The 24,878-nt window shown below is 43.4% G+C and overlaps 1 protein-coding gene across 1 annotated transcript; it reads right to left on the bottom strand.

Annotated features, from left to right (window-relative positions):
- Positions 1-6,929: 6,929 nt before the first annotated feature.
- Positions 6,930-22,858, bottom strand: Tex36 (testis expressed 36). Its single transcript, XM_021168627.2, has 4 exons — positions 22,689-22,858; positions 15,449-15,580; positions 14,642-14,722; positions 6,930-7,451 (listed from the first exon to the last, which is right to left on the bottom strand). The coding sequence occupies exons 1-4, from the start codon at positions 22,737-22,739 to the stop codon at positions 7,056-7,058; spliced, it is 660 nt and encodes a 219-aa protein (XP_021024286.1). The 5' UTR covers positions 22,740-22,858; the 3' UTR covers positions 6,930-7,055.
- Positions 22,859-24,878: the final 2,020 nt, after the last annotated feature.

Below are 24,878 nucleotides of genomic sequence, written 5' to 3'. Positions count from 1 at the left end.
CTACACGTAAAGATTGCTCCTAGAACACTGTCATATCAGCCTTAGTGGCAGACACAGAGCAAAGCCACACACAGCAGTATGCCTTTGGCCAAAGGAAGCCCCAAGATTCTCTAAATAAGAAACCACTAGGCAGAGGCTGGGGTGGCTTTGAGCACAAACATGAGGACCTGGTTTAAATCCCCCAAAACCTACATTTTAAAAAAGCTGGGCATGGCAGGGTTCTTCTGTAACAGCAGTACTGTGGGGGTGGGGGGTCAGGCAAGGACAATGGATCCGAAGAGCTCATTGGGTAAACAGCCTAGCCAAAACAGTGAGCAGCTCCCTCATGCAGAACTCTGCCTTAAAACGTAAGGTGGAGAGCCACAGAGGAAAACACCTCAAGTGAACCTCTGACCTTTCTCGGTTCTAGTCTCCACATATATGCTCACACATGTATACATACCTATCTGAACCTGTACATATAGCACACAGAGACACATCCATGCTAATATATTGCAATGTACCCACATGCATGTACATATATCCATCTAAACATGCATCTATACCACACATAGAAACATGAGTATAAAAAAAGGAAGTCACAAATACCCATGGAAGGAGTTACAGAGACAAAGTTTGGAGCTAAGACGAAAGGATGGACCATCCACCCCACCAGGGGATCCATCCCATAATCAGTCACCAAAACACAGACACTATTGCACATGCCAGCAAGATTTTGCTGAAAGGACCCTAATATAGCTGTCTTGTGTGAGGCTATGCCAGTGCCTGGCAAATACAGAAGTGGATGCTCACAGTCATTTATAAGATGGAACACTGGGCTCCCAATGGAGGAGCTAGAGAAAGTACCCAAGGAGCTGAAGGGGTCTGCAACCCTATAGGTGGAACAACAATATGAACTAACCGGTAACCCCAGAGCTCGTGTCTCTAGCTGCACATGTAGCAGAAGATGGCCTAGTTGGCCATCATTGGGAAGAGAGGCCCCTTGATCTTGCAAACTTTATATGCCCCAGTACAGGGGAACGCCAGGGCCAAGAAGTGGGAGTGGGTAGGTAGGGGAACAGGTTGGGGGGAAGGGTATAGAGAACTTTTGAGATAGCATTTGAAGTGTAAATGAAGAAAATATCTAATAAAAAAATAAATCTTTAAAAAAATTTTGAAAAAAAATCTTTACAACATAATTCTAAATGTCAAAATGAACCACAGAGGATTGTGTGTTTCTATTCAAAAGTGGAAAGCATTTACGACTGTATTCCACATAGAAAACAATCACTTTGTTCCTTTATCTGTGCTGCCCAAGGATAGCCAGACCCTATTTTTACAGATATGAGACTCAATGGTGATGTATATGCCTGCTACATGGACCAGAGTAACGGGAGCTTCCTGGTATTGTTCTAGAACAAGAACCAGGCAGCATCTCTCCAGAAAGGGATTGCTGAGCCAGGTTCAGAGGTTCAGTTCATTTATTTACCTTTTTAGTACCTAAGTGATTTCTAGCATGGCACAACTCTAAGGCTAATTCATTAAGGTGAAAGAAATCTACAAACACCCGCCTATAATTGACTCATAAGTTGGGGCTTCTGTAACTGACTGCTTGTTTAGCCCTCCACTCAAAATGACCTACTAAAACCAAGAGTCAACTATAGCAACTCAATAGCATGGTACCAGTTTATGGGAGATTTTTATTTGCATAAAGTGGATTATGTCTGGAGTCCTCAGTCCCATCTTCCCTTAACGTCCAGTACCCTCTTGTTCTTGGTTCACTGCATTAAGAATTGTGAGTGAATAGACGGCGTCATTTATTTATCACAGGAGAGAATTAATAAGGAAAGAGTAGCTTTCATACTACACAATTGCAGGTTTGGTTCTGAACACATTTTTAGTAAAGTATGTGTTTGTGTGTGTGTCCCCGCACACACACGCATATATGGTTGTATGTATTGGACATGAACTTGGAGTTGAGTATAGTGCAAGCTGCAGGCTTTCAAGCATCTAGGGACTGTATCTGCATCAGATGAGTGTCCCAAGAAGCAGGACTAGACATCAAAGGACGTTCTGGTGTCATCACCATGTTCTAGGCCGTGAGGTGCAACAAAACCAGACCACCCCCTTGAAACTTAGAACTAGGGAGTGTGCCTGCAAGCTACCCTCAGCAAAGAAACAAAGGGCACGGTCACATCACCCGTTTCTGATGCATAAAGCAGGGTCTGCTAGTCCCTTTCATTTCTTTGAGCCCATTTGTGAGGTTCTGCTTTGTGAGCATGAAATAGGCTTAGCCTGCACTTTCTACAGTGTGGAGGCAGTGAGTAAGTGTGGGAAGCCCCATGTGCCGTTGCAGGGTGGCGCAGGCTACCGCTGGCCACCACGCATACATAGGCAGTAAAGTTTTTTGCCAAGATGAGGTTTTGAGAATTAACCAATCAGATGAGAGACAAGTTAACCAATCAGATGAGAGACAAGTTAACCAATCAGATGTAGACATGCAAATGAGGTGGTAAGCATAACCCATGCATAACCAATCCGAGTGTGAGACACGCCTCTCCTAGGCCTATATAAGCAGCACCAGTTCTGGGCTTGGGCTCTCTTCGCCTCTGCAATCAAGCTCTCCCAATAAACGTGTGCAGAAGGATCCTGTTGCAGCATTGTTCTTGCTGACGAGTCGGGCGTGCACAAGAAGTAAGTGGCTACCCCAGGGTAGCATCCAATTACACTGACCTACACATTAAGAAAGTTCCTTCATTTTCTCTTCTACTTCAAGCCTGTTGACTTCAAGGAGAATGTCTCTCAGATCTGGTGATGACATAGCCAACAGATTATTACCCCAACGAAAGTGCCTGGGTTTTCTATGGCAAAGAAGCAGATAGAGCCCAGGTCAGGTCTGCTGAAAATGTGTAAACTTGGCCATTCATGTAGTGAATTTGGGGAGAGGCTGGACCAAGGGCATTTGGTCACACAGCTCACTATGACCCCAACCCCCATGGCCAGGAACATAAACAAGAGTCAAAATGTGTTTTGCTTCACCTGAGAAAGCTCAGTGAGGGGAGGGGACTAGCAAAACATTAGTCATTAGCCTTAGTGTCAGAAAGAATTAAACATTGTATCCATAAATAAAAGCCAGGGAGAAAAAGTGTCTTGGTAATCCAAGTAGAGAGTGATCTAGGAAGATGTCTGGTGCTACACGCATCCACATGCAACCACCACACATACAACACATGCACACACAAATAGAGTACATTGTAAATACTGGTAAGAAATTACTTCAAATTATACATGTATTTTATAGGAGAGAAACAAGAAAAAAAGAGCAGATGGTGTCTACTACAGTATTGTTTGGAGATAGAGAAAATCTATACACAGATCTGGGGAAAAAAACATACAAAGCCAGTATAAAGCCAGCCCCCCTGTGGGGGGAGGGCTACAGCCCCCTTGGGGGGGGTCTACAGCCAAGAGTCTAAGGAACAGCATTGTTGTGGTCATATTTATTCTTACTTTCTTAGAAATATCAGCATACATGTACTCAAAAATGCTATCAAGAAAAATAAAAAAAACTAATACAATTAAAGATTATGCTCAATTAAATAAATATAAAATTTAACCACATGAACTCTACAATAAAAGTTGTGATTCTGGGTGCCATACTAGAAGCAAGCAGTATAAACTTAGAAATAAAATTAAAGTATTACCAATGTTAATGTTAAAAGTAGACTGACTGTCTTAGTTAGGGTTTACTGCTATGAACAGACACCATGACCAAGGCAACTCTTATAAGGACAACATTTAATTAGGACTGGTTTACAGGTTCAGAGGTTCAGTCTATTATCATCTAGGTGGGAGCATAGCAGCATCCAGGCTGGCATGGGGATGAACTGAAAGTTCCACCTCTTGTTCCAAAGGCAACTAGGAAAAGACTGGTTTCTAGGCATCCAGGACGAGCGTATTAAAGCCCATGCCAATCGGCAGATCCATCTGGAATAACAAAAAACCTAGGATAGCAAAAACTCTTCTCAGGGATAAAAGAACCTCTGGTAGAATCACCATGCCTGACCTAAAGCTGTACTACAGAGCAATTGTGATAAAAACTGCATGGTACTGGTATAGTGACAGACAAGTAGACCAATGGAATAGAATTGAAGACCCAGAGATGAACCGACACACCTATGGTCACTTGATCTTTGACAAGGGAGCTAAAACCATCCAGTGGAAAAAAGACAGCATTTTCAACAAATGGTGCTGGCACAACTGGCGGTTATCATGTAGAAGAATGTGAATTGATCCATTCCTATCTCCTTGTACTAAGGTCAAATCTAAGTGGATCAAGGAACTCCACATAAAACCAGAGACAGTGAAACTTATGGAGGAGAAAGTAGGGAAAAGCCTCGAAGATATGGGTACAGGGGAAAAGTTCCTGAATAGAACAGCAATGGCTTGTGCTGTAAGATCGAGAATCGATAAATGGCACCTCATAAAGTTGCAAAGCTTCTGCAAGGCAAAAGACACCGTCAACAAGACAAAAAGACCACCAACAGACTGGGAAAGGATCTTTGCCTATCCTAAATCAGATAGGGGACTAATATCCAATATATATAAAGAACTCAAGAAGGTGGACTCCAGAAAATCAAATAACCCCATTAAAAAATGGGGCTCAGAGCTGAACAAAGAATTCTCACCTGAGGAATACCGAATGGCAGAGAAGCACCTGAAAAAATGTTCAACATCCTTAATCATCAGGGAAATGCAAATCAAAACAACCCTGAGATTCCACCTCACACCAGTCAGAATGGCTAAGATCAAAAATTCAGGTGACAGCAGATGCTGGCGAGGATGTGGATCTCCTGGGCATATATCCAGAAGATGTCCCAACCGGTAAGAAGGACACATGCTCCACTATGTTCATAGCAGCCTTATTTATAATAGCCAGAAGCTGGAAAGAACCCAGATGCCCCTCAACAGAGGAATGGATACAGAAAATGTGGTACATTTACACAATGGAGTACTACTCAGCTATTAAAAAGAATGAATTTATGAAATTCCTAGGCGAATGGATGGACCTGGAGGGCATCATCCTGAGTGAGGTAACACAATCACAAAAGAACTCACACAATATGTATTCACTGATAAGTGGATATTAGCCCAAAACTTAGGATACCCAAGATATAAGATACAATTTGCTAAACGCATGAAACTCAAGAAGAATGAAGACCAAAGTGTGGACACTGTGCACCTTCTTAGAATTGGGAACAAAACACCCATGGAAGGAGTTACAGAGACAAAGTTTGGAGCTGTGACGAAAGGATGGACCATCTAGAGACTGCCATATCCGGGGATCCATCCCATAATCAGCTTCCAAACGCTGACACCATTGCACACACTAGCAAGATTTTGCTGGAAGGACCCAGATATAGCTCTCTCTTGTGAGACTATGCCGGGGCCTAGCAAACACAGAAGTGGATGCTCACAGTCAGCTATTGGATGGATCACAGGGAGAAGCTAGAGAAAGTATCCAAGGAGCTAAAGAGATCTGCAATCCTATAGGTGGAACAACATTATGAACTAACCAGTACCCCGGAGCTCTTGACTCTAGCTGCATATGTATCAAAAGATGGCCTAGTCGGCCATCATTGGAAAGAGAGGCCCATTGGACTTGCAAACTTTATATGCCCCAGTACAGGGGAACGCCAGGGCCAAAAAGTGGGAGTGGGTGGGTAGGGGAGTGGGGGGGAGGGTATGGGGGACTTTTGGGATAGTTCTGGGATCCCCTGCTGATGTCAAAATCAGCAGATGCTTGTCTCTTATAGACAATGACACGGCATTTGTACACTTCCCCTCTAATCTACTTACCATATAGTGTGATGCTGTGTAAACAGTTTTAATATTGTTTGGGAATAATGCTAATGAAAGTCTATACATGTTTGGTTTAGATATGATTAGAGTAGTTTTGGTGCATGCACACACACACACACACGCACACGCACACGCACACACACACACTATTTTCCATCTCCAGTTAGTTGGATTTGAGGTGGTTGAAGTAGGGAGGCAGTACGTTCCCCTGTACTGGGGCATATAAAGTTTGCAAGTCCAATGGGCCTCTCTTTCCAATGATGGCCGACTAGGCCATCTTTTGATACATATGCAGCTAGAGTCAAGAGCTCCGGGGTACTGGTTAGTTCATAATGTTGTTCCACCTATAGGATTGCAGATCTCTTTAGCTCCAACAAGGCCCACACTTCCTAATAGTGTCCCTCCCTGGGCCACACATATACAAACTTACACCTAATCAAAGATATACCTAGACCTACACAAAGCAGGGTATCCGAAATGATACCAAGTGACAACTTCCCCAAATGATTGAATTGTTTTTGTAGACAACGAAGGGGAAAGCAAATGGAAAATTACTAGAACTTAATTTTTATTTCTTTAAATTATTTTATTAGAAGTGCAGCTGAGGGAACAAATATAATATTTGTATATGGAAATCACCAGCGTCTTCCTAGCCATAGCCAATTTAAAAGTTCAACTTTTAGAAAATAAAAAGAATCCCCAAAACCCAGACCCAGAAAGGCAAGCATGGGATGTTGTCTCTTGTGTGTGGATGCTATGGAGACATGGGGGAATTTTGAGGGGGAGGGGATAGATTACAGGTGATATGAAGGGGGATGGGGTATAGTGGAGCATGAATGATTAGGTTGGGTGGGGGATGGAAAGACAGGATGCAGGAGGGAGTGTGGGGAAAGATAACTAACACTAAAGACCTTTGAAAATGGCATATAGAAACCTGTTACTGTAAAACCTTCTTAAAACACACACATGCGCCCATAAAGTTTAAATGAAATTACCCTACAACAAAGAGCAACCCTTCTCCAAGACATCATAGGGCTGGAGATGAAACAGAATCAAGATTTCAAAATGAAAATTTAATCATATATGAAGTACAAAATTTTTTAAAACCCCCAAAGATTAACATGACAATCTTAGCAGTTTATTTACACATGCAATAGCTTCACATACCTTCCTAAGAATTTGAATATTTTCAACCTTATAAAAATCACAAGAGTATTTCAGCAATCATGAGGTGGTGTTGGATCAGAGTCTTTATGAACGCCTGATGGGATGACATCACAAACCTCATCAAGAGCCTCTGGAAGGTTTAGGGATCCTGCACAAGCCTGGGGAGAGACAACCTTTGGCTCAACAGCAAGCTCTCCAGTTGGCTGGTATCCCAAAAACTTTGCACAGTTTTGGTTGTAAGCAAACTTGTAGTCACTCCATTTCTCATCGTAATATCTTGGAAAACGTCGGAAAGTTGAGATCACCACAGCTTTCTTAGGTACATAGGATGTTTGGTTATTTGAAAGACCATCAAAATTGGATGGGATGTAGTCACAGGCCCAGAGATTGAAATTTCTAGAAATGTGTTGCTTTTGATCTGGGGTGAACTTCTTGCGCCCCAAGCCCTGAGGAAGAGGAACAAGATTAGGAGAGAGATACACGAGGTCACACAGTTCTGAGGATCTCAATGAAACCAGCTAATGACAGGCATCTATTTAAATGCATAGATAAGATAACCATTAAAAAAGCCAACTTGTTGAATATCAAAAGTCAATGACATCCTGGCAGTGCCCTGTCACTATTCTCAGCTTCCTTTCCACCAAGGGGACTGGACTTTTAGGACAATGAAAGCAAAATCAGAGGAAGCCCAGCTGGATATCATCTGCTCAGTGTCCTCGATTCCCAGGGTCCCAGTACTCGTGGCTGCCTCTGAAGAACTAGCAGGTTGAATTCTTTTCCAACCCTGTTGTCTCCCAAAGGAAGCAAAGCAAGACTTCTGGTCTCTGCCCACGGGCTTGCTTGCTATCAGCACCTTACATCTGAACCTGAGAATCAGCCTATATTCAGAACCGAGCGCTTGATTCATCACAATGGGCTGAAAACTAAGAAAGAAAGTGGATGTTGGCACAAAAGACTGAAAAGAGACAGACACCAGATTACATCAGGACTGTCTGCTCCAAGGGCCCATCAACAAGGTGGCAACAGGGCCCTTGAGTGGGATGCTTGAATCAGGGTGAAAGAGAGTCTACAAAGTGCCACAGCTGGCATCTGCCTCCCTACTTCAACCACCTCAAATCCAACTAACTGGAGATGGAAAATAGTGTGTGTGTGTGTGTGTGCGTGTGCGTGTGTGTGTGTGTGTGTGTGTGTGTGTGTGTGCATGCACCAAAACTACTCTAATCATATCTAAACCAAACATGTATAGACTTTCATTAGCATTATTCCCAAACAATATTAAAACTGTTTACACAGCATCACACTATATGGTAAGTAGATTAGAGGGGAAGTGTGCAAATGCCGTGTCATTGTCTATAAGAGACAAGCATCTGCTGATTTTGACATCAGCAGGGGATCCCAGAACCAATCCCCACAGATGTCCAGGAATGACTGCATTCACGTATTGTAAAATTAGTAGAGTATGGGGAAATGTCCAGGTGCAGTATAACGGCTCCTGATGTACAGTCTGTATAGACCAGCCTGTGAGGCTAGGGTGGGAAATAAAGAGGGAGGGAGGGAGGGAGGCTCTGTAGGGACAAAGAGAAGATCCTTGTCACATTACGTCTTTTGGGGAAGTTACTTGAAGATGCTCCAGCAAAATAAAAGGAAATAAAAATTATATGAATCATATAGGGAAGAGCTGCACGGAAAGTGGCTGGGAACAGAAGTCAAAATCGGTGCTGAGCACGGAAACCCAAGAGGAAGGAACAGGGAGCTGGGGTGGGGATGGGGGTGGGGGGAGCAGGGAGGCTTGGACAGGGAAAGGAAGGGTGCAGGAGGGGAGGGAGGGAGAGAGGAAAAGGGAGATTTGAGGGAAGTTGCAGGATTTTAACCAGATCAGAGAAACCAGGAACAGTTACTGAGCTGCAGGGAAGTCCCTTTAGGGCTCATCCAGAGAAGGGGAGAAGCCAGCCAGAGCCACCACCCTATCAGCCCCAGGAAGGAAAGAAAAGAGGAATGGCACTCAGGAAGGGGCCCCTTTGTTCCAGGGAAGTCTGCAGGAGTTGTTTGGGGGTGTTTTGTTTGTTTGTTTGTTTGTTTGTTATTATCCAGAAAGGAGTGCCTTGTTAGCATATATTTTAAACATTTGTATTGAAAGTTAAATATTAGTAAAAAGTCAGTAGAAGTCAGAATATGCAAATAGAATACACAACCGATAGAGCAATGTGAGAAAAGAGAAAAGAGAAGAAAGAAAGAAAGAAAGAGAGAGAGAAAGAAAGAAAGAAAGAAAGAAAGAAAGAAAGAAAGAAAGAAAGAGAGAGAGAGAGAGAGAGAGAGAGAAAGGAAGGAAAGAAAAGAAAAGAAAAGAAAAGAAAAGAAAAGAAAAGAAAAGAAAAGAAAAGAAAAGAAAGGAGGGAGGGAGGGAGGAAGGAAGGAAGGAAGGAAGGAAGGAAGGAAGGAAGGAAGGACATCGCAGATATACAGAATAAAGTGAATGGCATGCATAAAGTCAAAATTGTCATAAAAATGTGAATGGCTCAAAGTCCTATGCAGAAAAACAGTGACTCTTCGGTATTGTTTTTCTTTTTAAATTGGGCTGCACCCTGCTTACAACGGAAGATAAACCCAAAGCAAAATGACTAAAGTTCATGAAGACACAAATGAGATATCTGTATTACTCTCCCTCCCACCATGACTCAGGGACAGTTGTGCAAGAGCCAGAGGTCAGCCGGGCGTGGTGGCGCACGCCTTTAATCCCAGCACTCGGGAGGCAGAGGCAGGCGGATTTCTGAGTTCGAGGCCAGCCTGGTCTACAAAGTGAGTTCCAGGACAGCCAGGGCTACACAGAGAAACCCTGTCTCGAAAAAACCAAAAAAAAAAAAAAAAAAAAAAAAGAGCCAGAGGTCAGGGAAGACCAGAGGAAACTGAGTTCAGAACAACACAGGACTATCACACTTAGACACTTTCAGCTGCTGTGGCTGCCTGTATAAGACCCGGACAAGATCAAGCCAGGCAACAGTCTAGCATGGAATAGGAGGGACTCGGTAGCCCCAGCCCCTTGCTGAGGAGCTATAAAGAGTTGATGACTTCTGAGAGACGGAGAGTCGGTTTTCCTGATGGGTATGGTAAGTGGTAGATAAAAAAACAACTCCAGTGGATGCTCCCACAGGCATGAGTATACAAGCCTTGGTGGGTTATTTAAAAACAAACAAACAAAAAGACATGAACTTGGGAAGGGGTAGGGAGGTAGGAGGTGGATTTGGGAGGAGTTGGAAGAAAGAATGGGGTGAATATAATCAAATTACATTGTATGTGTTTATGAAACGCTCAGAGAATTAGTAAAAATTTATTTTTAATTCATGAAGATGAAGGAATGACACTTCGTAGTACAATGTGTTACATGGCTAAAAGCAACACAGAGGCTGAGGGACACTCCCAGTGGAAACTGGCAAAGCCATCAAGATAAAAATAAAGCAATCATGAATCTTTATGCAACAAGACATGATACTAAACGATTTAAGGCAAAAAACAAAAAGTGTTGACATTTAAGAGTAACTCTCAGAAGCAGAAATTGACAGACCAAGACAAAGAGTTAAGAAATATTTTACAACATAATTAGCAATCCTCAGTCAATAATTTTGCAATTAAATGAGGGACTATATAATCTTTTTATCACTAATGAGACACTTTAAAATTAATCACATGCAAAAAAATCTCTATCACTCAAAAAGTCAAAATCACAGAGCGCCCTCCATAAAATTAATGGAACATCAAAATCAGATATTAGCAACAAATTCGTAACCTAACAAATTCTAGCCACATCAGAAATTCAAGGAATCTTCCAAATAGCTCTCAGTTAAAAGGGAAATTAAAAATTAAATAAAGACTATTTGGAGGCAACTACTTAATGAGACCTTAATTAGGTCTGATTAATACCGATTTTAATGATGTGTTTGCCTAAGATGTTACTTGTTCTTTTATTTGCTCATTCTGACTTACAATATTTTCCTAAGTGTTACCTTCAAATGTAAATGTTTAAAAAGTGTATTAACAAGCTACTACCCTCTGGATATAAAAACGATCCCCTGCAGATTTCCCCCCAAATAAAGCAACACCTTCAGAGAGTTTACTCTGTTCAGCTAATGGAACGATATTAGAATTATTAATTAGGTCTAAATAATAATATCTCCCTGGTAGCCAAAACAACTCAAGAATATTTGTAGTTTTAATAATCTTATTAACAAAAATTACAAGTATTTGAATTCAATAGTCAACTGAAGCAATTTTAAAGGATAGACAAGTAAGGGTACTTTGACATTATACCATTAAGTTTGAAATGAATGAGATAAATTTTAGGCAAACACATCATTAAACTCCATGCAATAAGAAGCAGACGTTTGGAAGTTAAATAGACAGACTAATAGTCAAGTCAATATTCAAAAAGCTTATTCTAAAAAAAACCAAAAATGTACCAAACCTAAGTAGTTTCATGGACAAAATTATTTAGCCAGGGCCTCCTGTGCAGTAGGCAAGCAATCCCCCTGTGCCACTGGCACCAGCTTGGGTCCCATGGGCAAGTTCTATCAAACTGAAAATCCAAATGTTAAGGCTATGTAAGCTATTCTAGAACACAGAGGACATGTGAGAAACCTTCAGAGGCTTGCTGGAGGGTCTCCTCACCTGCTAAAGATGCATGTGTCCAGGTCTGCTTGTGTCATTAACAAGATACACACTTGGCTGGGTCTACCCACTAGACCCTGATAAGCAGTTAAGCACCAGGGTAAAGTGCTAGAGGCAGAAATAAGGATGCAAATTTTATTTGTAAGTTTATACAAATCTCTGTTGACTTTTTAAAAATGCTCCTTTTCTTATTTACTTGTGTGTTTGAGCATGTGTGTGTGTGAAAGAGAGACAGACAGACAGACAGACAGACAGACAGACAGACAGAGAAAGAGAGCATGCGTGCTATGTAGGTCAGAGGGCATCTTGTGGGAGCTTCTTTTTCCACCGTGTGGATCCCACAGATCAAATTCAGGTCCAGCAGCAAGCACCTACTGAGTCTCCTCAGTGTCCCTTGTTTGGCTTTTGATAAACTTGTGTTACTGTAGCAATCTAGAAAACACATTAAGCAGGGTTAGACAGCTGGCTCTGAAGTCAAAGAGTACTTGTTGCTCTTGCAAAGGACCTAGATTTGGTTCCCAGAACCAACATGATGGCTCACAGTCATCTCTAACTCCAATTCCAGAGTATCCAACTCCTTCTGACCTCCATGAGCGCCAGGCATGCAAGTGGTGATGTGACACACAAACATGCATCCAAAGCAAAATATTCATATGCAAAGAAAAATAAACATTATGTTTTTTTTAATTAATCCATCCTCTTGGAGAGGGTGGGGTGGATGTTTTGTGACTCTATTCAATACTCTGCCAAAGGAGAGGAGGTTTTTAGGTTAAGTTATTCAATTTTACTTGGAACACAGTTGTGTGGAGGGAAAGGTTTCTCTGGGCTCATTTCTAAATCAAGGATAAGAGCAATTAGCCCACAGGAGTGCTATGGGACTTAAACAAGATCATTGAAGCACTGGAGCACAGTCATGGGTTAATAAAGACAGGATGTTGCTAACAGCACCTTTGTCGTGTGGATTTTCAAGTTTGATAAGTGTCCTTGAAGCTCACCTGACAGACCTTCTTCTGCCTAAGGTACACTAACCTGTAATGTCCAGTATGGAAGCCCCAGACCACTAGTTACAGAGCATGTAAATGTGAGCAGTTTAAATTGAGAGTAGTAACAAGTCAATCAGATGTTTAAGAGAGTTAATTAAAAAGGAACATATAAAATAACTGATTAATAATTTTTATGGAGTCAATGAGATTCCTCAACAGGTAAAGGCTCTTGTCGCTGAGCCTGAAGATCTAAGCTCCATCCCCAGAGCCTACATGATGGAAAGAGAAGCAGTGTCTGCAAGCTGTCTTCTGACCTTCACCCACTCCTACACATGCCCTTACACATGTGTGTGCGCATGTGTACACACACACTAACACACACAGACACAGACACACACACTAACACACACATACATACACACTCACACACACACACACACACTAACACACACATACGCACACACTAACACACACACTCTCACACAAACACACACACTAATACACACATACACACACACAAACACACACACTAATACACACACATACACACACAAACACACACACTAACACACACATACTAACACAAACACTAACACACACATACACACATACAGACACACTAACACATACATACACACTAACACACACACACTAATACACACACTCACACACTAACACACTCACACATACTAACACACATACACACAAACACACACACTAACACACTAACACACATACACACACACTAACACACACATACACACAAACACACACACTCACACACACAAACACACACACACTCACACACACTAACACACACACACAGAGTAAATGTAAAACTTAAATTGTTTTAAAGCTTAAGAATTTGTTAAAACATAATTGTATGTGAATTGCTCTATTGCATGTATTACATGTTTAGTTGATAATCCGGAGGAAATATTATGTTAAATAAAATATACAAACCCCTATGGACTTATGATCAAACAAACCAATGGAAACTGAAAATATTCTAAGCTGAAAGTGTATCTGGAGTGGCCTTTGAGGGTTTAAAGCCAAGTGCATGAAGATGGGGGTGGTAATGCAGGGATAGAGGAGGAACTGGAGAGAAGGAGGTGGGGTAAGTTTGATCAAAACACATTACACACGTGTACGAAAAATTCTCAAACAATTAAAAAAAATGCAATTAAATTTTTCTTAAAGAAAAAAGATGTTTCTGGTGCACCTGACCTCGCTTGGCGACACACTACAGTATAGAGCATTAAACCTGTCTACTGGCATCTTGTGTGGCTAGCTGGAAGGTGTGACCCAACCCCAGAGACAGATCCTCGAAAGAAATGAAGATACAAAATACTTTATACCTGGCAATAGCCCAATAAAAGGGCGAAATTCTAAGTGTGAAGTTTTGCTGAGTGTTACCTTCACAGCACCATAAAAGTTGAAACTTTTTAAGTAGACCATCTGTTTTATTAATTTTACCTGGTTTTTAAATGTTCCCATCACTACTAGACATTTGAGAATTGTAGTTGCACCTTGTGTTATATTTCTACATCCAATGCTACATTAAACTGTTAACAAGTACTGTTAAAACTTAAGCTCTCTAGGGTCAGGGAACTCGCCATCCTTAGAGAAACAACTCCAGGAATCTCACAAGAGAGGACACTTTTGTAACCATAGCCCGTGTGTATGAAGGCAGAAGCCTGGTGCTGGTTTGAAAAACTCCACCCAACTCAGAGTTTCAAGAGGTGGCTTTTGTTTTGTGACTGTTTCTGAGTCTCATGGAAGATGCCAGGCTGTTTGGACATTGCTTCAAGTCTCGAGAAACAAATGTGTCTCCATAATCTGTGCAGCATAGAAATCAAAATAATGATCCCCCTTCTACCAGTTTACTGCTTGCTGTGCCAGCAGCGATGGGATGCTGGACCTCTCCCACGCTAGGCAAGTGCTCTACCACTGAGCTATACCTGAAGCCTTGGAGTTAGCAAAGAAGTACTCACAGAGTCAAAATAGTATCCAGAGTTCTGGAAACTGTGGCGGTTGTCATGCGCAGAGAAAGGGAAGTTTTTGTTTGCTGCTTGCTGGGGAAGAATGAAGAGATGATAAGCACACGTCAGAACTGCGAGATGTCCTCAGAACCGGAGCACAGTGATGGGGAAGGGAGAGGCATGGGACAAAGGGAACTCTCAGGGAGGCTAATGAAGTCTATCACTAGCATGGAGTTAATAGCACAGGATGTGGGTGCAAGCATGGGCAGGGCTTCCAAACAATCCTGTTACCAAATCTCTGAAAAAAAAAAAAATCTCTTTCAAAATGTCTTTGGAGGCAAGAGTGCAAAACTGCATATATGCACAGAACCAAATGCTGGCAAGGACCTTTGACAGCATGGGGGCCAGCCTCTTATCTGACTAATAAGGATGGCAGAAAGCAAATCCTGGAAACCTGGCCTGATCCTAGAAGCCCTGAGGCTGGGTTCCCAGAAGCCTAGAGCCTCAGTCAAGACCCACAGTGAGTGTGGTTGATATTGATACTAAAACCATTCTGCCTCCTCCCTCACACTACCAAGGCTGGAGCAGCAGCTCAGGAGCTGGCAAGGGAGGCAGACCATGGCTATTAATGACTAAAGGTTCCTGAGGAGAATCCCAGCTCATTGTCTGGATCAGGGGGCAGTTGTAGCTGCAGAGGACATGGATCTATCACTGGGAACCTGGGTATGGCAGATGGGCAAATGGGTTAGCTATCTGGCCAACATGGCACCTCCTCAGAGATCCCTGAGATGCTATATCTGGACCCCATACTCATGTCACCTTCTCTCGAATTTTGTAGATTGGTGGCAGCCTCCTCTCCACCTGCTCAGACAAGTATGGACAGTGGGTTTCCTTCAGGGCAGTACACGTGATGGATTCTGGTGTCTTCTCCGTCAGGCCAGTGTGAGTGAACTGGAAGCACAACATGCGTCTTGATTAGAACCAGATACAGCTGAAGCTGGATGCCAAATACAGGCTTCCTCTGCAAAAACATGGTTTGAGCACTTCTTGGGGAATGGTAAAAACAATGTACCTTTGAAGTGTTCCTTCCAAACAAACATTTCAAGCCACAGGGGCCTCTTCAAGGTCTTATGGAACCTAGCATCCAGCCCATGTTCTAAGGACTGGGTTGTCTACTCTCAGACTTAGAGGTTGCCAAGCATGCTAGACTAACTGACCAACAAGCTCTTGGAGATCTTCCTGTTTCTGCTTCCATCTCTCCACCACTGGGATCGCAGTGGTATGCCACCATTCCCAGCTTTATATGTGGGTTCTGGAGATCAAAGCCATGTCCTTAACTTTCAAGGCAAGTGTTTTACCAACTAAACCATCTCCCTACCCATCTCTTCCCTTTTGAAGTGTAAAGACGTCGGTTAACTCTGTAATTATCTCTCTATTCTCCCAAGTTAAGATACAACTGTACATTCAGGTGCTTTTTGATTGGCATCTGTGCAAGAGTGTGCTAAGTAGTTAGATTGGGAGGTTGTGTTATAAATCCTATGTACTTTGTAGGTGTTATCTCCAGCCATGAAGAAGCTAAAAGACACATAGGGCTTGATGGAGTAGACAGAAGAAAGAAACACAATGTTGTTGAGAACAGGGTCATAAGAGTCAGTTTATGTTTAGAAATCATGGTGCTGATCATGGCATGATATCTGGTATGAATCAGCTAAGATATGACTGACATTAGAGGACTGTGAGTCAGCACAAAATGAGTGACAATGGATGATGACCTGGGAACCCCAAGAGGGATCAGGTATGTGATCTGTCATAAAACTCTGCCTGGCAGAGTGTCATTTTTATGTGGGTTCTGTGTAAATGGCCCTTGATGCCAAAGGCCTAAGTCTTTGCCTTTTCCAAGCTGCCTGTATATTTTTGTCTGTAAGTTCATGTGCCACTTGGCTGAGTGGTCAGTATGTATCAATGTTTGCCTGGGTGCCTGCCAGTAGCTCCCTACCTAGTATACCATGTATGTCCTATCAGCTTACACATTGCTAAATTCCCCTCGACTTCCCAGGCGCCTGTGACCCTCCTCCTTTCCTGTATTGGAGTTTGAGACTCACAGATGTATAACCCAGCAGCACGGATGTGGAAAAATAACCTGTGCACACAAACCAATATGTAACTTACAAGAACACAGTATTGATAAAATACCACCAAATACGTCTCAGTGGCTACCCATGGGCTGAGAAGAAGGATGAAACCAATGACAACAAAACCACCAGGCAAACCCCCACCCCACCCCAGCCTCTATGTGTGCAGACCCTCCTGTAGAAATGTAAGGAACTGTCCATAGGACCCCAGTGAGTTTGTTCCTGATGAGACTTAGATATGCCCAATGTAAAATATAAATAGAGAAAAATGTAGGGAGACAGCCAACTCTAGTGGTTCATGCCTATAACCCATTACACAGGAAGATTGCAGGTTCAAGGCCTGCCTGGACAACTCAGTAAGAGTCTGGTGGGGCGGGGGGGCTGGGGCTATACCTCAATGGTCAAGAGCTTTGCCTGGCATGATTTCAATCTTCAGTACCACAAAACAGGGAGAGGGGATAATGTTCTCCCAAAAATCTTTACCACATCCCTCGCCTTTAGCTCTTGAAGACTAACACAACATCCTGATGTGGATATACAACTTTACATATAGGCAGTTTGCACATATTGTATCATACAGATAATACAAGAATTAAAATGTATTTGTAGGGCTGGTGAGATGGCTCAGCAGGTAAGAGATGGCTCACAACCACCCATAATGAGATCCAACGCCCTCTTCTGGTGCGTCAGAAGTCAGCTACTTATGTGTACTTATGTATAATAATAATAATAAATGAACCTTTGGGCCAGAGCAAGTGGAGTTGACCGGAGCAAGCAAAGGTCCTAAAAATTCAATCCCCAACAACCACATGAAGGCTCACAACCATCAGGACAGCTACAGTGTACTTATATACATAAAATAAATAAATAAATCTTTTTTTAAACCTATCTATAAAAAATGTATTTGTAATTTTACAATGGACATGTGGCCACATGGTATGATCAATGTCATTTCTGAACACTGAATGCCTTTTTATTTCTCACAAACTTTTTGTTGCCTTCCTCCTCCCTCCTTGTTGCCTGCACTGCCACCTTGGATCACAACACTGACTGAGCCCTCATGTATTTTACATGAAGGGAATTGATACTGCTGTGCAGGACACAGGCTGCACTGTCCGTAGTCCATACCTTGCTTTCCTCACTAACATATACTAGAACATTCTCAACCAACTTACATATACTTTTAAGTAGAGCTTTGTATTAAAATTTAAAGCATTATCAAACAATTATTGTTCACGTTTTTGAATGTCAACCACAGGTTTTATTCCTCAGGGGCTGTTATCATGATATTTGAGGCGGAGTCTCTCACTGGGACCCAGGGTCTGCCACGTAAGGATAGGCTGGCTGGCCAGTAAGCCTCAAGAATCGGCCTGTCTCCATCTTCCCAGGGCTTGGCTACAAATAGGCACTCCCAAAAAACCCATTTGGTTATGTGGGATCTGGGAAACAAACGTGGGCCCTCATTCTTGCAAGGCAGACACTGTGCTGACTGGGCTATCGCCTAAGGCCCTAAGCAACTGTAATTGTTTACTTATTATTACTGTGTGCATGTGTGTACATGATGTGCAGATGTGAAGTACACACATGAAGAGGTCAGAGAGCAACGCTGTGAAGTTGGCAGTCTTCTTCAACCTTGACAGGAGTCCGTGGATTGAAGTGGAGTTGTCAGCTTGCATGGTAGCTACCTTGACTGGCTGGTCCCTAAACAGTCACTTTTAAAGATGAATACAAAAAATGCAATCGGGCTCCAAGCACTCTCTCTGTTCTCCCTCCAGCCAGCTAAGTTGCAACCCCCTTGGAAACACCTGGAACCCGGGCTGGTGGGGCAGCTGCTCTGATAGCAGGAAAGACAGCTCACATCAGCTCATAACTGACTTGAGTTCATTTGTATTCTGCAAGTCTGTGGACTAAATCACTGTTAAAAAGAATATGGCTCTAGCATTTTAATTTTACTCTTTTAAAATATATATATTTAATGGCTATAGCATGATAGCTGTGAAATAAACCCTTCTGTTAGATAGTGTAACCGTGAAATACAGCTTTTTAACTAGCTGGTGGTGAGATTTCCACTGCCTTCCATCCCTCAGTGACTGAAATATTAAATAGGAAAATGAAAGTAAGTAGGGGGGAAAAAGCCTTTCCTGCCCAGCAACAGCCAGATTACAACCAGCAAGGTCAACTGCAAAATGACCGTCACTTCTAATGGGACAATTACTGTCCTCGCAGATGGGTCGCAGCTGACTCACGGCCAACAGCTTCTTTAATTTACCCAACTCATCTGAAGTTACTTCCGGAGACTTCGGGATCAGCATGATTCTTCAGACACTCTTAGGTGCCGACAGCAGAGAGGACCTTTGCCAGAGGCTCCAGTTTGGCTCAGGTTTGAGAGTGGATGGACAGCGTCTCTCCTACTCACTCCTGAGAACCAAGCTGCCCTGCTGGGCCTGTGGCTGGAGCAGGACATGAAATGTCTACCCATGCTCTGTGGATTCTCACTTCCTCTATTAGAACAGAACTTGAGTTCACCTGAAATGTCAATGTAGTTCATAAAACCAAAGCACACTCCCTTGTAGCTGCTAGATTGGGGATGTGAACCCATGAGCCTGCAAGGCTCCTGGGAGAAGTATTGTTTTCCTGATAAAGAAGACAGATACTTTCTGTATTGTTATTCTTTGATCTTCTTGTTTTCCTGCCTGGAGTGTATGTAGACTCTCTACAACCTGGAAGAGACTAATCCTTCCATAAAAATGTCTAAACAGAATGCTGGAAAGAACCCAGGGCTCTGAAAACTCCCTGGGGCAGAGTCCCAGCCCTAACCTGCCTGCTTCTGAACGTTGTTGCTATTTAAGGAAAAGCACAAATCTGAGTCTGCCCGGCATCCCACCATGCTGGTAACCAAAGCCCAAACCGAGACAGAGCCTTGCACATGCTAGGCAAATACCACACCAATAAGCTATCTGTCCAGCCCTGGAGTCGGCTTTTTAGTCAGTCGATCATCCATCTAACTGACGTTTAGATGACATAAACATGAAGGTATTTAACCTAAGAAACACAGTTTCCTCACTATGAGCCGGTACAAGAATGTGACTGAGACAGGCAGAGGCAGACAAATCTCTGTGAATTTGAGGCAGTCTGGACTATAAAGTGAGTTCCAGGCCAACCAGAGTTACATATAAAACCCTTTCTCAAAAAAATTAATTAATTAAAATGGGAAAAAATGAAAATGTGACTGACACTATTTCCCATTTGGCTTTGGCCCCAAAAGAACTCAAATTCAAAAATGTTTCCCAGTCTCAGCATATTCTAACATATATTTATACTCATCATAAATTTTATTTTACTTTATTAGACTTTTATGTTTTATTGTATATTCTCTACATATTACTTTTGAGTTTAGTGGAATAAAATAAAGTGTACTGTGTGTGTGTATGTGTGTGTGCGCGCGTGTGCGTGTGTATGTGTGTGCATGCTTGTGTGTGTGTGCGTGTGTGTATATGTGTGTGTGCATGTGTGCGCGTGTGTGTGCATGTGTATGTGTGTGCACACTTGTGTGTGTGTGCGTGTGTATGTGCATGTGTGTGTGCGTGTGTGTGCATGTGTATGTGCATGTGTGTGCGTGTGTGTGTGCGCGTGTGTATGTGCATGTGTGTGTATGCGTGTGTGTGTACATGTGTATGTGTGTGCGTGTGTGTGTGTGTGTGTGTGTGTGTGCGTGCGTGAATATGGGGTGCACATATACTAACTATACTTAGGAAGTGCTGACTGGCTAGTCTGCTTTCCTTTGTCCTTCTGAATGAATTATCCTGCTAGTCTCACAGCGACTCTCTAATTTTGTTATATTTCATTTTATATTTTAAAAAGTCAAGATTAGATAAAACTTGTTTGCCTTAGTCTAAGGTTGATACCAAAGAGACTGCAATCAGTGTTGTACATTCTAAAGAGCCAAAATTCCCAACATCTCTTCCCTTTCTCTTTTAAACAAACAAACAAAAATTTCAGTTTGGGGGCTAGAGATATAACTGATTAAGTAAAGATCTTGGCTTGAGGACCAGATCCTCAACACCCACATAAAAGCCAGGCTGGAGTGTCAGCCTGCCTGCCAACCTAACACTCAAGAGGCAGAGATGGAGTCCCCAGAGCAAGAAGACTGTCCCCAGCCAGCCTGCTCCAGACTCAAGACTCTACCTCCATTTATAAGGTAAAGAGTTACTGAGGCGATATTTGACTTCATCCCACAAACACACATGCACAGCACCTATCCACACACATAAACATGTTCACACACTACTCACAAACACATGCAAAACACCCACACATCTCCAACCCACCCCCACCCCACATTATTGCTTTGAACACAAATCTTTTCTCAGATTCTGCCTCTCGTTTTAAGAGTGGAAAACGACAGGGGAATTCCCTTTTTGTGAACAAGTCATAGGAACTGGACATGGAAAACTGACAGTGCATGAAATATGCATATGAAAGAGCAATTGAGAAGCCCCTGGGTCAATATGCAAATGTTTCTAGAAGACACTAGAATTCCTGACTGGGCTAACTGTGATATCAACAAACAGGGGTCTTGCCAGGAGAATAACTTGAGCCCAGAAGTCTGGGGGATTATCGAAACAGGTAACAACTGTTAGGATAACAGCTAAACGACTCCTGGGCTCTGTCCATTTCCTAGTCTGATGACAAGAACTGGACAGGATTTGTTGGGATTTTAAGAATACTTCAACAGGGCTGCAGAGATGGCTCAGCAGTTAAGAACACTGACTGCTCTTCCAGAGGTCCTGAATTCAACCACATGGTGGCTCACAGCCATCTGTAATAGAATCTGATGCCCTCTTCTGGTGTAGCTGAACATAAAACAAATAAATAAATCTTAAAAATAAATAAATAAATAAATATAAGACTACTTCAACAAGTACCGAGTATGCCTTCTGCACTGGATTCTAGTCTAGGTACTGATGGAGCACCACTGAGGAGAAATGACAAAGGCCCCATGGAACCTACGATCTAGGAAGAAGAGACATGTGGAGAGCTGTGCCGGAGCAATCGCCATTATAAGATGGCGCTGGCTTCTGCTGTGCCTAACTAGTAAACAAGCCTTGTGCACAAGTGCAAGAGTGAACTCACGCCTAGTCACTGCCCATCTCGGAGCGTAGTAATGAGGTGATGGGCAAACAACAAATCAAGAGCTAACATGCCACATCAGGTGCTAAAATGCCACGCTGAGGGCTATATAAGCAGCACCATTTTCCAGGGTCGGGGTCTTCCCTCCTTAAGAAGCAATAAAGCTTGCCACAAAAAAATCCAGTTGTCCGAGTGTGTTCTTGCCGACGAGAACAATAACTTGGGACAGAGACAGTTCACCATATAATGAGTTCTCTAGTATTAGAAGGCAGGAGTGCAGAAATGGGCAAGGCAGAGCAGGTAGCAGTTGCTACCCACTGAGCATCCTCAAGGGCCCACCCTGCACTGAGCAGTTTTCTTCCTTCCCCCTTATTCCTCTTTTTTTCACCCTTTCTTCCTTCTGCCTTCTTGCTTTCCTCTGCCTTCCCTCCTTCCCTCTCTTCTTCCTTTTCTTCATTCCCACATTTCCACTCCCTTCTGCACCCCATGTCTTCTTCCTTTCTCTGACTCTGTATCTTGTTACATAGCCCAGGATGCCCTGGAGCTCTCAATCCTCCTGCCTCAGCCTCTCAAGTACTCAGATTACAGGCTTGGACTGCCTCCCTCAGATTCACGTGCAGTCATTGAATCCTCAAAAGAATATTGAGCTTCCCTCTTGACAGGTGAAGAGACCAAGGCCCAGAGTCTTTTCAAAGGTCAAGCTACCAGAGGCAGCAGAAGGGAATCCAGCCCAGATCTGTGCCCTCAACAACAGCCACATTTCATGAGGAAGCTTTCAGGAATGCATCCTTCCTTACCCATCTTCCGTCATTATTCAAAGATGGGTTGAAACGCCTCCCTTTGGCCATTCTCTCCAAGGAGCTGAATGTACTGGGGTTGCCTCACAAGCTGTCTGTGGCCCCACAAGCTTGTGACATCTGTAGAGCTCCCCCACCCACTGTGTTGATCTTCTCAGCTGTTGCCTGGGCAGAGAGGTGGAGAAAGCCCACTACTGTCATGGAATGGAAGCTCATGTCACAATGGCCAGAGCATTCTAAGCCCCAAGTGGGGGGTTTGCTATTTGTTCCTTGCATCGGGTTCACCAAGCACGCGCAGAATTCTAACTGAAGAAGTCCCCAACCCAGCCTGAGAGGTGAGGACAAGAAGATGCTGGAAACACAGCAAACAATTTGCGCCCTCATGGCTCCAGCATTGTCCTCATGGCAACCATCTGTTTCAAACTCTTGGTTTTCAGAAAACTAACCTGAGTGCTGCTCTGGAGCCGACCTTGCTCACATCAGCAATGCTGCTGGACCAGGATCAAAACATTCCCTTTCTCCTTCCATATGTTCTCTGTGTCCCCGCTCAGACCTCACATCTGAAGCTGATGACTGGCTCGATGTGACAGCTGTGTTGAAGTCTGGCCCTGGGATAGAACACTCCCTCCTGCTTGTCCCCAGTTGATCAGTCCCAGGAGGCAGCAGTCCTCTCCTGGTCCCTGTACATAGGGTCTGACTCCAGCAGCACAGTACAGGAAGAAAAGAATGACTGGGGGGCCTTGTGTTACATTGGCCCAGCCCAGCCCATATCTGTCATGGTCTCAGTGGTCTAAGAAATGACCTTGGCAGCCACCATTACAACACTTTGTATCATGGCCCTGAACTGAAATATGTGTGAAAGGCTCTAACAGGCCCAAGCATGGCAAACACAGGGCCACCAGGCTTTGCCCTTCTTTCTCTCTTGTTGAACAGGTTACATTCCTAAAGCTAGCCCCCAAGGTCTATCTCCTTGTTTAACCACTGACTCATTCCTGAGACAAAACACCAAGGGCCAGCCATCAAAATTCATTGTTTGGCTACACTGAATTGTTCATTGTTTGGCTACAACTTGTCCAATCAGGTCTTATCAACTGACCCTTGCACAGACTTCCTCTTTTTCTGCTTTAAAAACCCATTCTGAAAACAAACAAAACAAAACACTTGCTGCTGCTTGCTGTCTGCCTTTGCCTGAATCAGCGGCAGTTCTCCTTATAGTGCTCCCTTCCTGCTTGCCTCTCGGGGGTACTAAATCTCCTTTGAGCTGATAATTGGTGTCAGGGCGTATCAGTACCACCTCTGAACGGCTCTCCAACCTTTTCAATGTGACCACACCTTTCTGCGCCAGAGACTATGAGCTTGGTGATGCTGTAAGATAGTTTATCTCAAAGTTCTATCAGAGTCCCCAGGTCAACCAGCTCGGCCACCCTGATCTTGAATTTGAACTTTCCTGGATCCTAATCCTGGGGAGGGTGGGAGTGGGCAAGGTAGTGTCATTCTTTATAGTACAGGTGTGGCCACCTCTTTGTGAGCACCGTGGTCATGGGTCCCCAAGAAATACTCGGTAACTCGAAAGCACATCGGAAAGTGAAGAATGTACACAGTGCACATACTTGCATGTTTGCTTAGTGCTTCCCTGTTTGCCGTTACTTAAATGACTTCCGCATCATCCCTGGTTATTTTCTGTTTATGCATGCCTCGGCCACTACCAATTCATTTTCCACCCCACCCTGCTGTGCACCCTGGGGTGTAAAAGGAGACTAGGTTATGCAGTTTGTGTCTGTTTGTGTCTGGCTTAATTCATCCAGGAGGGAAGCCCTGATGGGGACGTGAAAGGCAGAAGGCGTTAGGTGCAAGGAGGAGTGTGCTGCTGTGATATATGACACCCAGCTCTCTGGGAGAATAGCAACCTGACTGGTGGGGTTTGCCAACGACTCTGCAGCTCTGTCTCAGAAGCTCTGAGAGCTACCTAATATCGCTGAACACCGGATAAAGAAGAGCTGCATACGAGTCTCTAATATACCACTGAGTCAAATTGCTGAGCTTCCAGGCTCCTTCCCTAGGAAGCCACGAATTGGAGGCAGCTAAGCATCTCTACCAGTATCCATGGCTCTGTCCCCACAACCACAGCTCTCTCCATGAAGGACTTCCAGGTATATCAGGCCTCCTGCTACTGCTGCTCCCGGGATCTGT

The sequence above is a fragment of the Mus caroli genome, unplaced genomic scaffold (assembly GCF_978045245.1).
Source record: "Mus caroli unplaced genomic scaffold, Mus_caroli_1 scaffold_8, whole genome shotgun sequence".
In the NCBI taxonomy this organism is placed as follows: Eukaryota; Metazoa; Chordata; class Mammalia; order Rodentia; family Muridae; genus Mus; species Mus caroli.
Note: the sequence above shows the minus strand (reverse complement) of the source record. Positions and strands in the feature narration are given on the sequence as shown.